At 38.4% G+C, this 13556-nt stretch overlaps 1 protein-coding gene across 1 annotated transcript in view; it reads right to left on the reverse strand.

Moving 5' to 3' along the window:
- Positions 1 to 13556, reverse strand: part of RAPGEF6 (Rap guanine nucleotide exchange factor 6) — a 192503-nt gene that overhangs the window by 91362 nt on the left and 87585 nt on the right. The window contains 1 exon segment of the mRNA XM_043587048.1: positions 7774 to 7905. Coding sequence (XP_043442983.1) covers positions 7774 to 7905 — 132 coding nt within the window.

Consider the following 13556-nt stretch of genomic DNA (forward strand, 5'->3'; position numbering starts at 1 on the left):
TTCAATTTCAGAGCCAATATTAAGCCAGAACCTTAAATTTTCAGCGCTTCTCTTTGCTGCATTCTCATTGTGAGTACTCCATTCTATCTTTTTCATGGACCACTCAGTCCTTGTTTCCTGTCTCTCTGGTTAGCGGAAGAAGCCTGTGAAATTGACCCTTCACAGTAACGCTGTCTGGAAGAGCCCATTCCATAATCTCTACAATAGGTCAGGCAGGTCAAGGAAAGACTCCTTTGCCCTAGATAATCAAGCTTTAGTCAGTAGTGATCCTCTGCATTTTCCCTGGAAACAATATTGGTTTCTACTTTCAAGTGTAATTCAACTAAAAAAAAAAAAAATCTAGATTACTTCCTAAGTGCCAAAAGTGTGCTTAACTCATCAGGGAATACACACGAAATAAATTCTGCCTCCACAAATTTTCCACTCATGACCCACAGAAAAACTGCTGTGGGGTTCCAAGATCTGAGAGACCAAGTGAAAATGTCATCTAGGTGAAGTGGCAGGTAGAAGAGCATAACCAAAACACAGGGCTAGGAAAAAACAAACATGTTCAGGGAATAACATATGTATTTTGTTGTGAACCAGAATCTAGAATGTTCAAGTGGGGAATAGTGGAACATAAAGCCAGACTTGCAGACTGCGGTTAGAAGTCAAAGACTGAAATGATATGAAGAGTATAAATCAGATAATGGTGAAACAAGCTTTTATTGTTTTTTAAATTTTTTTAAATGTTTATTTATTTTTGAGCAAAAGAGACAGAACATGAGTGGGAGAGGGGCAGAGAGAGAGGGAGAGACGAATTGGAACCAGGTTTCAGGTTCTGAGGTATCAACACAGAGCCTGACGCAGGGCTTGAACTTTTGAGTCCTGACATCATGACCTGAGTTGAAGTCGGACGCTTAACTGACTGAGCCACCCAGGCACCCTAAAGCACTGAAGCTTTTAAAATATACAAGTAGGGGCGCCTGGGTGGCTCAGTCGGGAAGCATCTAACTTCGGCTCAGGACATGATCTCATTGTTCGTGGGTTTGAGCCTTATGTCATGCTCTGCAATAACAGTGTGCAGCCTTCCTGGGGTTCTCTCTCTCTGCCCTTCCCTAACTCTCGCTTTCTCTGTCTCAAAATAAATAAACTTAAAAAAAACTAAATACATAAAATAGAGGAGTAAAGTCATACTATTTTTAGAATTTATTTCACGTGGGAGTTTATAAAATGTGAGTAGTCAAAGATAAATGAGATTATGACTAGGACACACATTTTTATAATTATTTTTTTTAACGTTTATTTATTTTTGAGACAGAGAGAGACAGAGCATGAACGGGGGAGGGTGAGAGAGAGGGAGACACAGAATCCAAAACAGGCTCCAGGCTCTGAGCTGTCAGCACAGAGCCCGACGCGGGGCTCGAACCCACGGACTGCAAGATCATGACCTGAGCCGAGGTTGGCCGCTCAACCGACTGAGCCACCCAGGCGCCCCAGGACACACATTTTTAACGGGAATATTAAAGCAAAAGAAAGCACGTGGTATGGCAAAGCTAGGTCAATGTCCAATGACCATCCCAGTGGCAATGGGGTGCCCCAGTTCTGGAGAGACTGGCAGTAGACTTATGAAATAAGGACTCACGCTACCATAGAGAGAGTAATTGAGGCACTGGGATTTTTAGGACCACGTTGACTTCCTGCAGAAAAACTAAGAAAGATAGACAGGTGATGAATGTGTGCCTGAGGTTTCTAAAAAAGAAGTTAACGAAAAGACAAGTGCTTTATTTCACAATATTCCAGCTCTTGCTGGTATAAACAGACTGAAATAAATAGAAAAAGGAAATCTAGAAAGAAGCATTCCTTATTTGAGTATTCTATGAAGATACATAAAATATTTATTCCAAGAACAATTTAACATCTTAATGTATAAGCTTACCTACATTTTAAGCTTATCTGATTAGAAACATATTCATATCAAAATGGTAACTTGCATTTTCCCCAGACTGTGGTAAATGCTTTATTTTAAAGTTTCCTTGAGAGCCAAGGACTGTTATATTTAAACCAGAAAACATGAAAACTCTCAAGAAGGAAATGCATAGGAGCACAGCCACATATGTGGCCATATAAAATGGTGTTAACAATGATCTTGTTAAGAAGTGCTGTTCAAATGTCTCTCTTCTCTCCTCTCTTCGAATCTCCAAATTAAAAATACGTGCATTAAAAAAAAAAAAAATACCTGGGGCACCTGGATGGCTCAGTCAGTTGTTCGTCGGTCTTAAGCTCAGGTCATGATCTCAAGGTCCCTGAGTTCAAGCCCCACCTCGGGCTCTGTGCTGACAGCTCAGAGCCTGGAGCCTGCTTCAGATTCTGGATCTCCCTCTCTCTCAACCCCTCCGCCTCTCACACTCTGTCTCTCTCTCACTCTCAAAAATAAACGTTAAAAAAAAAAAAACTTGCATTACGTCACAAAGCTTTGCTTATACTATTAGAAGCCATGACTAGGTTAAGTGTTCACTTTTAAAATCTTTCAAGTGCCAAAATTTGGATAACCAGAATACCTCAATTATTGCTGGCCAATGTATACATACACAGACAACATAGCCTGTAACTTAACGGTGTATTCACAGCTTGAATGGTACTCCAAACAAGGACTGAGGTCAAGAAAAGACTAAGGTTCACTACTGAATTTAACTCTAAGCACTCTTCTTCCCTTTGTTTTAGTCTGAGGATCTGATTGGATACACACACAAATTGGTTGTTATTTACCTTATCTGTGTTTTAACTGTAGGTCTAGAAATTCTGCATTTGGGGGTAACATTTTATCAATCTATTATTCTGTACTTATTCCTTTTATTCTCTAGTATTTAACTTTAATCTTTTTCAAAATTTTATTCAACTTTTTAAAAACTGTACACTCTATTTACATCCTTCATAAAGTGTGTTAGAGAAATACTAATGTTCACAGAGAAAAAAGGTAAGAAAAGCCTAGCTAACATAATAAAAACTACTCACAAACCTACCACTAATAGAAAACATTATTACCATTTGGTCCTCTTTCATTCAGATTTACATTGCATGTATAACATATATACAACATATGTAATTATGTATTTAAGTATATTTATTTTAACATAGTGGTTTCTTCTGTTTTTATCTTTGTTTTTAACATAAACTGCTTCTATCCACTGGCTATTCTCTTCAAGGAAGTCCAAATTTGAGGATGTTTACCTTCTTTGGCCACTCTTAAAAAGATTTTATCTTAACTTTTTACATATTTGACTTTGGTATTATAATTTTCTCCTTTCTATATCTGAATTCCTGTTTTGGTTCTAGATTTCATTGTTTTTTTGTTTTTGTCTGTTTACTCTTCCTAAATTCATTAAAACCTACTTTTATCTTACTGTTTACTTTCTATGTTTAATTGCATCATCTTTTAAACTGTACATCTCCGAAAAAAAATAAACTATGCCTCCATTCATGTGACCTTCTAGAAGATGTGTATAGGCAGAAAACAGACTGGTGGTTGCCAGTGGCTGGGGATCAGAAGGGAATGACTACAAAGGGGCAAAGACAACTGTCTGAGGTGATGGAAACGTTCTATGTCTTCACGTAGGCTCTACTATATATAAACATATAACATCAAACATACATGTCAGTTAACATGAAACATATACAAACACAATTAACGATGTAGGAAACAGAATGAATATGACTTGGTGCTGAAAGTTATGATTTTTTTTTTAAATGCCTATTTATTTATTCTTGAGAGAGAGGTAGAGAACAAGCAGGGGAGGGGCAGAGGGAAAGGGAGACAGAAGCCCAAGTAGACTCCACAACCTCAGCATGAAGCCCGACGTGGAGCTTGAACTCACAAACTGTGAGATCATGACCTGAGCTGAAACCAACAGTCAGATGCTTAACTGACTGAGCCACCCAGGTGCCCCTAAATGTTATCATCAAGGGACAAGAGCCAATGATAACTTTCAGGTTTCAGGGATGGTGCCTTCCTCACTTTGTAATGGAGGGAGTCCTTTCACATGCAGGACAGCTGGCAAGGATACTTGCCCACAGTTTATCCACATTAAAATTAATCTTATAAAAGGTAGAATGACCTGTATAGAGTGCCACTGAGCAAGGAAAACATACAGGAGGGTGGAGCAGGGCAGCCACATACAAGGGCCTAACAGTACAGCAGAAGACCTCCAACTACACAAGTAGGGTACTCCAGTCTCAGCCTCAGGTAGGGAAACCAGTAGGTAGACATTCTGTAGATACAAGTGCAATGTTTCAGGAGCTCCTCCAGGATCCTACCAAAGATACAGGACTCTGCTGTGTATAGCTCATCTTCTAGTGTATAGTAAAGCAAGGACCTCTCCAAAAGACCCTGATCTCTATCTGGGCACTATCCTTTTGTCCTTTCTCTCACAACCATCTAGGGCTCTGTTCCTTGCTCCAAAAAGTTGGTTAACATCTGGTTTGGAAATGGATATACTTGGGTTGCCTGGGTGGCTAGTTGGCTCAGCATCCGACTCTTGATTTGGGCTCAGGTCATAATCTCACAGGTTGATCAGTTCGAGTCCCACATCGGGCTCCTCACACTGACAGTGCAGGGCTTGCTTGGAATTCTCCCTCTCTCCCTCCCTCTCAACCCCTCCTGCACATGCTCTTTCTCTCAAAATGAATGCATAAACTTAAAAAAAAAAAAAAAGGATACATTAGTGAGATCAGGTACCTATAGTTTGACAACATCACATGTCTGCTATATGATTTCTCTTAGCAAGGTCCAGACATTCTCACTTATCCTATAAAAAATCTATAGCCACATCCTTGAAATTCATTAATCCATGGTAAGTCTTCTCTGGGAAAAACAAAGAAGCCATAGAAGCTATACAGCTCTACTTTGACTTTTAGGTGTGCAACAACTTTTTTTTTTTTTTTTTTGAGAGAGAGTGAGCAGGCAAAGGCAAAAGGAAGAAGGAGGGAGGGAGGAAGGAGAGAAAGAGAGCATGTGCATGAGAGAGACAGAGAGAGAGAGAAAATCTCAACCAGGCTCCATGCTCAGCACAGAGCTCAATGTGGGGCTTGAACCCACGATCATGGGATCATAACCTTAGCCAAAATCTACAGTCTTGGATGTTCAACTGACCGAGCACCCAGGCACCCCTAGGTGTGCAAGACCTCTTATTTCTTTCACATGATACTTCCTTTGGGGAAAGCCAGAATCCATGGAGCACACTATGAGTGTCTCCAGAGCCACTGCGTTTTTTAACTGGACTTTTAAAAAATCCCTTGTTCTGTGTACTACACAATGGTAATGAGAGAGAATTCCTTGTTCTGTCTACTATAAAACTGTAAACAGGACATATACATGGCTAAAGCAATGACCTTTGTGGAGAAAAGCTATGCATAATCCAAAAATAGAGCTTCTTTTCCATTTTGTCTCTGCCTATAACCTTCCCATAAAAGAGAAATGTTGGGGCACCTGGATGGCTCAATCAGTTAAGTGTCTGACTTTGACTCAGGTCATGATCTCATGGTCCGTGAGTTCTAGCCCTACGTCGGGCTCTGTGCTGACAGTTCAGAGCCTGGAGCCTGCTTCATATTCTGTGTCTCCCTCTCTCTCTTGCTCAAAAATAAACAAACATGTAAAAAAATTTTTTTAAAAAAGAGAGAGAAATGCTGATTTCCCTAAAATATCTGAATCTGCGTAACTCAGTAGAACTATAATGTCTATAACGTTTTCCTCAGACAACAATGATTTCATTTCAAAAGACCAGTAATACATGGTAGCCACTTGCCATATGTGACAATTGGTCACTTGAACAGTGGCTAGTCTGAACTGAGATGCACAGTAAGGTTATATTAAAGGTTATATTAAATTCTGGCTTTGAAAGACTGTCACATCCCCATGCTGCGCATGCACCCTATGCTCTGCTGCGTGGTACCTTGGAGCCAGCGGCACCAGAGCCTGGGCTGGCAGACCCTTGCTGCTCCATCTTGCACCCTGCCTGGCCTGTTGCAGGATTGGCAATGCAGGCAGTAAGAATGTTGCAGCCCAAGAGGCTCTAGAAAGTTGGTTGTGGATTCAGGTCACTGAGCAGCAAATGCACCACTTCAACCAGCTTCCCAACAATCAGCTCAAAGCCAAGCTCCACAGAAAATCACAACTCTTCTGTGGCACTGCCCGGTTACCATGGAACCACCAGCCACAACAAACCTAGGAGAACCCCCCCCCCCAAAAAACTCCGCCTGGAACTCCACTAGTAACTGACAGCCCAGAAAGGTGAGTTTCTGTGTGATGGAGCAAGCCTCTAACATTCAGCGAGGTAGTTTACAACCCTACCTTAGCCTTCACTTCCTGCTTGACTGAATAAAGCCTGATGGTCAGCCAAAGTTTATTTATTTTTGGAAGGACAGATTATTTACAGTTCTCTACTCTGCCATTTTTGCTGATATCCTATCCTTATTGTTTAAACAAGTGGCATTTACCTCTTCAATTACTTGTGCTAGAAGCACCCTAAATAACCCAGAATCACATTTGTGAAGTCATCTTGAAAAGTCCACTACTTTTCTAAAATCCAACACTAAACAACCTCTAAGTTGTATATTGGGGCGCCTGGGTGGCGCAGTCGGTTAAGCGTCCGACTTCAGCCAGGTCACGATCTCGCGGTCCGTGGGTTCGAGCCCCGCGTCAGGCTCTGGGCTGATGACTCAGAGCCTGGAGCCTGTTTCCGATTCTGTGTTTCCCTCTCTCTCTGCCCCTCCCCTGTTCATGCTCTGTCTCTCTCTGTCCCAAAAATAAATAAACGTTGAAAAAAAAAAAAAATTAAGTTGTATATCAAATACTATCACTGTTAATAAAAATCACCTAGTAAATTAACTTTATCATATTAATTTTTACATGTACAGGTTTACTTTAAATTTATATTAAAATAAATTTAAGAATTCGGGCTACTGAAGACAGGATAAAAAATTAAGTAACCCCTAATTTTTAAACACTGATTATGTGTGAAATGATAATACTTGGATATATTGTGCTAAATGAAATATATTATTCAAATTAATTTTACCTGTTTCCTTTTACATTTTTAATGGGGCTACTAAAAATTTAAGAAAGCCTTTACAATAAAAAGCAACTCTACACCTAGAACTTAAAAAAAAAAAAACAGCAACTCTTATTTTCTTCAAGACTACTTATAAAAAACTTAGTCAATTACAGTAAAATTCAGCCTTTTTATAAATTTAAGTTCAGCTGTTTCAAGAACTATTTTTTAACAAAGCAAGGATTATATATTATTATGAATTCCCCTGGATAAAAGTAATGAAAAAGAACATTACATTGGGGCACCTGGGTGGCTCGGTGAGTTAAAGCATCAAACTCTTGATTTCAGATCAGGTCATGGTCTTACAGTTTGTGAGACTGAGCCCCACATCACGGCCTTGTGCTGACAGTGAAGAGCCTGCTTGGCAGCTTGGGATTCTTGGTCTCCCTTTCTCTCTGCCCCTCCCTCACTTGTGCTCTCCCTCTCTCTCAAAATAAATATATAAAAACTTAAAAAAAAAAACATTATATCCATACACTGCTGAACCGTATTTAATCACTCTCAAATGATAGATCACTTCTTTAATTAGGCTTACAATTTTGAAACAATATAGCAGATTTTCCCAAAGACCTTCTACCTGAATTTCATACCCTACTTAAAAGATAAGTGATCACCCAAAGCACAACCATGGGATATTTGGCAAAATAAAAAAGCCGTATGTACAGCACACAAACTCCTAAGATATTACCTGGTAGATATCAGATAAACTGCTGCTCCCAGAGTCACTGGCGATACTACAACCAGACTGACTAGAAGACACGTGAGTCACCTGTGGATGAGGGTTGTCTGTGATGTGCATCTTGGTAAGATCGGCTGGAAGCTGAAGAAGAAAAATAATTTAATATATTCTGAACATATATAACCATAGAATTGTTCAATCACTATACTGTACATCTGAAACTAATATAACACTGTTAACTATATTGGAATTAAAATAAGAAACAATAAAAAAATTAAATAAAAACTTGTCAAGAGTTTTTGACATGTTGTAATTTCTGCAACAAAGTTTGGTTTTATGTACATTACTGTGCAACCCCATTTCTAACCCAAATTCCCCACTTTTAGGAAAAATCTTCGGAAATAATAAGAACCAAATTAGTACTATGACACTGTTAGTCAAGCCTAGACAGGAATTCACTGTGTAGATTCCAGAAGAGATTACCATTAGTAATGGTATTTCAGAGGAAAAACTTTGCCCCTCTTTTGTTTCAAATAAAACTATCAGCTACTGCCACCCTAAAGTGTTAACAATGTGAACACACACACACACACACACACACACACACACACACACACACCCCACTAACACAAAATAGTCATTAGTATGAAAAAAAAAAAAAAGGCAGTATCTTGGGTTAAAGTACAGCATCTGGCAGCAAGACTTAATAGTTGACTGCATTCCAAATTTCAAAAATTTTATACCCTCTTTTCACATAATATTGTACCAATTTGTAGTTGGTCCCTAAAAAGTTTGTTAGTAATCATGATTTAATGAATGTCTATGCTAGGTGTAAGGATACAAGAGACTTAAGAAGGAAATTATTCTACATTATCTTTAGTGCGGTTATGCTTTTATAAAGGATGCAAGTTTGTACAATACCTTTCATACCAAAAAAAAAAAAAAACAACACAACAACACAAACCTCACAAAATAAATGCAATAGGAATTAAGATAAACAACAAACCACTATGCTGCAGAGTAGTGAAAGAAAGTATTAGATAGGAGGCATGGTGATCTATTTTCCAAATAATTCCTCTGCAACTGCTATTCAGGAACATTAAGAGAAATCTACTTACTTTTTAATTTTTTTTTTTAATGTTTATTTATTTTTGAGACAGAGAGAGACAGAGTATGAACGGGGGAGGGTGAGAGAGAGGGAGATACAGAATCCAAAACAGGCTCCAGGCTCTGAGCTGTCAGCACAGAGCCCGACAAGGGGCTTGAACTCACGGACTGCAGGATCATGACCTGAGCAGAAGTCGGCTGCTTAACTGACTGAGCCACCCAGGCGCCCCTCTACTTACTTTTTAAAACAGGGGTTTCTCATTGCTTTAGTGTAAAAAAACATCAAGGAAACATGCATTTAGTTTTACTAAAAACTAAATAAACCCTAAAGGAAAAATGGCCAAGTCTGAATTCTATTATCTTAACAGTAGTCACTGCAATTATCAAAACTACACACAGAAATGGTATCACATATGCCCCTGCTGATAATAGTAGGTAACTAACTCAGATGAATTCTCTAACTAAGGTAAACAGAAAAACTGGAACACACACAATATGACCTTTGAGGTTTTCCTGATTCATAAAGATGAGATCAAGAGATTCAGAAGCATTTCTGAGTCACTGGTTAAAGAGACAAAAGTTATATTCCAAGGCCTAGCATATAAGGGCTGTTCTCTGGAAGGGGACCCTGGAAAAAACATTACACTCAAGTAATGAATGTGATCCAAAAGTAAACTGATGCTCATTTTAGAATCCATGTCAATCCCTGAAGTTGTATTAACGTTATACAGGGTTACTAGTGCTTCTGGTTAACTACTGGAAGCAAATGAATCTTTACCATAAAAATTTTGCATATACAACATACATTGCTCAAATAAATCTAAGCACATTACAAGACAGCATTGATGAAAACAAAATAAACTTCAGACAACAATGAAGAACTTACAAATAACGCAGTAAACAGATTTTAAAATAACTGTATTTAATATATATAGCAGGGGTTGGCAAACATTTTCTTTAAAGGACCAAGGAGTATATATTTTAGACTTTTGTAGGCAACATATAATCTCTATACATACTTCCCTTTGACTTTTTTTTTTAAACAACCCCTTAAAATGTAAAAATCATTCTTAGCTCTCAGGGGATACAGCTCACTGGCCATACATGTTCTAGTATAGCAATCCATGGTAAAGACACCTGCACTTTGAATAACACAGGTTTGAACTATATGGCTCCACTTATGAATGGGTCTACTTACATGTGGATCTTTTCAATACATTGTAGTACTGCAAATGTATTTTCCTTATGATCTTCCTAACATTCTTTTTTCTAGCTTACATTATTGTAATAATACATATAACAAACAAAATATGTCTTAATTGACTATGTTATTGGTAAGGTTTCCACTCAACAGTAGGCTGTCAGTACTTAAGTTTTTGTGGACTTAAAAGTTATACATGGATTTCCAACTGCACAGGGGTCAGCGGTGCTTGAACCCCTGTTCAAGGGTCAAGTCTATAAAGACTTAAGAAAAAATAACTTTAGCAAATAAGTATTAACCAAAAATAAAATCAAAAATCTAAAATTGAAAATTAAAGTTATGGAAAGTAAAAAGTCAAACATGGACTCAACAGATTTGACATAACTAAGATAAGAATTAGAAAAGTAAAGGGGAGGGGCACCTGGGTGGCTCAGTTAGTTAAGCATCTGAATTCAGCTTCATCTCATGGTTTGTGAGTTCAAGACCCACGTCACACTCTCTGTTGTTGACACAGAGCCCACTCTGGATCCTCTGTCCCCCTCTCTCTCTGCCCCTCCTCCGCCTTCATGGGTGCATGCACGTGTGCGCATTCTCTCCCTCAAAAATAATGAAAGATTAAAAAAAAGAATAAGTAAAGACTGGCCTGAAAAAATATCCACAATGAGGCATGAAGGTAAAAAAGAATCAAGTTGGGAGAGAAGGGGCAAAAACCACAGGAGATACAGCGAGAAGTTAACATCTGAATAACCAGAGTCAAAGAGGGGGGAAAAAAAAAAGCTATTCAAGGCATAGAAGATAATGGCTGAGCATTTTCCCAAATGACAGAATATATAGTTACAGATCACACAGCTTTAAAAATTACCAACAAGATAAATAATTACAAAACCATAGGTATGCATACTAGGGTAAAACTGGTGGGGGGAAAAAAGAGAGAAAAGTCTTAAAAGCAGTCAGGAAAAAAAGATTACTTTGACAAGACCAAAATTAAACTGATGGTTGACTTTTCAACAGAAATCTGGAAGCCAGAAGACAATGGAATAATATCTACAACAGCTAAAATTCTGTACCCAGCAAGAACAGTCCTCAAAGAAAAGGCAAAAGCAAAGACATTTTCAGAGAACCAAAAATGAAAAGAAATACTCTCCAACAGACCTAGAATGAAGAAAATCCACTGGGAGAAAGAAAACAATTCCAAACGGAAATTTCTAGATGCAGGAAAGAAGGAAAACCAATGAAAACCAGGAAATGTGTGGGTAAAGCTACATGAATAGTGACTACATAAATAGTAACATTAAGTTCCCATAAAGTTTATAATACATACATACAATTAAAGTATGTTTTAACAACAGAATGTAAGGTAGGCAAAAAGTAAACAAAGTTATAAAAGTACTTTAAGTTCTCTGCAATGTCCATGAAACTGTGGCAACAGACTTGATAGATGAAGGATGCATTGTTGTAACCTCTGATTTAAATTTAGTAAAAAAATGGGGGTGTCTGGGTGGCTCAGTCCATTAAGCATCTGACTCTTGATTTTAGCTCAGGTCTTGATGTCACAGTCGTGAGATGGAGCCCTGCATCACGCTCAAAGCCGGGGGTGCAGCCTGCTTGGGATTTTTCTCTCTTTCTCTCTCTCTCTCTCTCTCTCTCTTTCTCTCCCTCCCTCCCTCCCTCCCTCTCAAAAACAACAAACAAAAAACAAAGAAAAAACAAAAACAAATTAAAATGCTATGATCAAAAAAATGTGGAATAAACTAAAGCTATGCTCAGAGGCCATTCTGTGGCTCTACTATGTGTATTTTAAAAAGCAGCAGAAAATCAATGAGCTAACTATAACTGGTTATAATAATACAAAAATAGTGAGAGGAGAATGTCTCAGGTCAAAGATCTTCCTCCTAATTAGTTTCTACTGTTGAGACAGAAAAAAATTCCTACACAGGAATGACGTAGATGAAAAGCCAAAGAATGAAAATAGTTTTCAAAGGTCAGATGATTGGTTCAGGTGTCAGAAGTGGGAGATAATCTATATTCCAAGATTCCTACAGAGGTTAAGACCAAAGAGAAGGAGGTCATCCATAAAAGTAACACAATGAACCAAAGCCAGAAGAGCAAGTCCTGGCTTAGTAGTAATACTTAAAATCTACTAAGCAATCTTTCATCCTCACTAGACCCTAAAAACAGGCATTATTATCATCCCTGCTTTACAAATGAGGAACTGAGGCGATCTCTAACTCAAGTAAGTAGTGGAGTTAGAATGCAAACCCAGGTCTAGCTGAGTCTATTAGTCTTCGCTATATTCTACTTTGTACCAGCAACTCTGCTGGTAACATAAAGATGAAAGCAGATAGGTACCACCTTCAAGGACCACAGTTTAAGAGTGAAGAGTGCACACAGATTTACAAGTACACAGCATCTCCTTTCTACCTCATGAAGAAAATTTAGATCTACATATAGGAATCCTTTTAACTTTTTTATCTGATGAGAATAATAATGATGGTCACTGCAGCTAATGTTTGCTCATTACATGTGCCAAATATGTAAGCTAGCAAACATTCCCTTCTACATACTTTTTACATAGATCATCTAATTTAATCATCAAAGATTAGAAAACCAAGGCCCAGAGAAGTTACACAAGTTGCCCACAGTCACATAGCTAGGAAGAAGGGAAACTGGATTTGAAATCCAGACAGCCTGACTATATATCAGTTGCTCTTTCCTACTAAGTGGTTTCCTGATACTAAGTTGTGAATTCCTAACACCTAACAGTTCCTATTTTCTTTCTAACAAAAGACGCAGAAGGGAAAAAGTTTCCTCCCACAGGAATTCTTAATTTCTTAAACCTTCTCTGACTTTTCTTTTCTTCCTGATCCCAGAAGGGACTTAATAGCTGACCTTTCATGAGCAATCTCAATTCGCCATGATCCTTGGAGCCTACCAGGTCTTTCAATCTCTCCTAATTTCCACAGTTCCTTTATCCATTTTTTTATACCTGAACTTCTGGGCTCTGCTGGAGCTCAAATGTCCATGAGGACCAGTATCAAAGTTTTATTTGGAGGTTGGAAAGGTTATTCAGCTTGAATACAGACAAAGATTATGAAAAAGTACATAGTCTGTTGAAGACTGTGTACATATAAAGGAGAAAGCATGCATTAAAAGAGGCTGGACGTAGAGCATAATCTTCAATGTCGAACAAAGTATGTATTTTAACTTCGATTCCGAATAGGTAACAGAGAGCTTCTGAGAAGGGCAGTGACAGACAGAGCTGCTGTTATGTCTCAGATAGACTTAACGTACCAAAATGTGTATTTCATGGATTCAAAGTTCTCTGTAGGTCCAGGTAACAATTTGGGGCAAGTGTTTAAATTTCTTTTTTTTTAATGTTTACTTTTGAGAGAGAGAGACGGGGAGTTGGGGGGGGGAGGGGCAGAAAGAGAAAGAGAGAGAGAGAGAGAGAGAGAGAGAGAGAGAGAGAAACAGAATCCTAAGT

Source organism: Prionailurus bengalensis, chromosome A1, assembly GCF_016509475.1.
Source record: "Prionailurus bengalensis isolate Pbe53 chromosome A1, Fcat_Pben_1.1_paternal_pri, whole genome shotgun sequence".
NCBI lineage: Eukaryota > Metazoa > Chordata > Mammalia > Carnivora > Felidae > Prionailurus > Prionailurus bengalensis.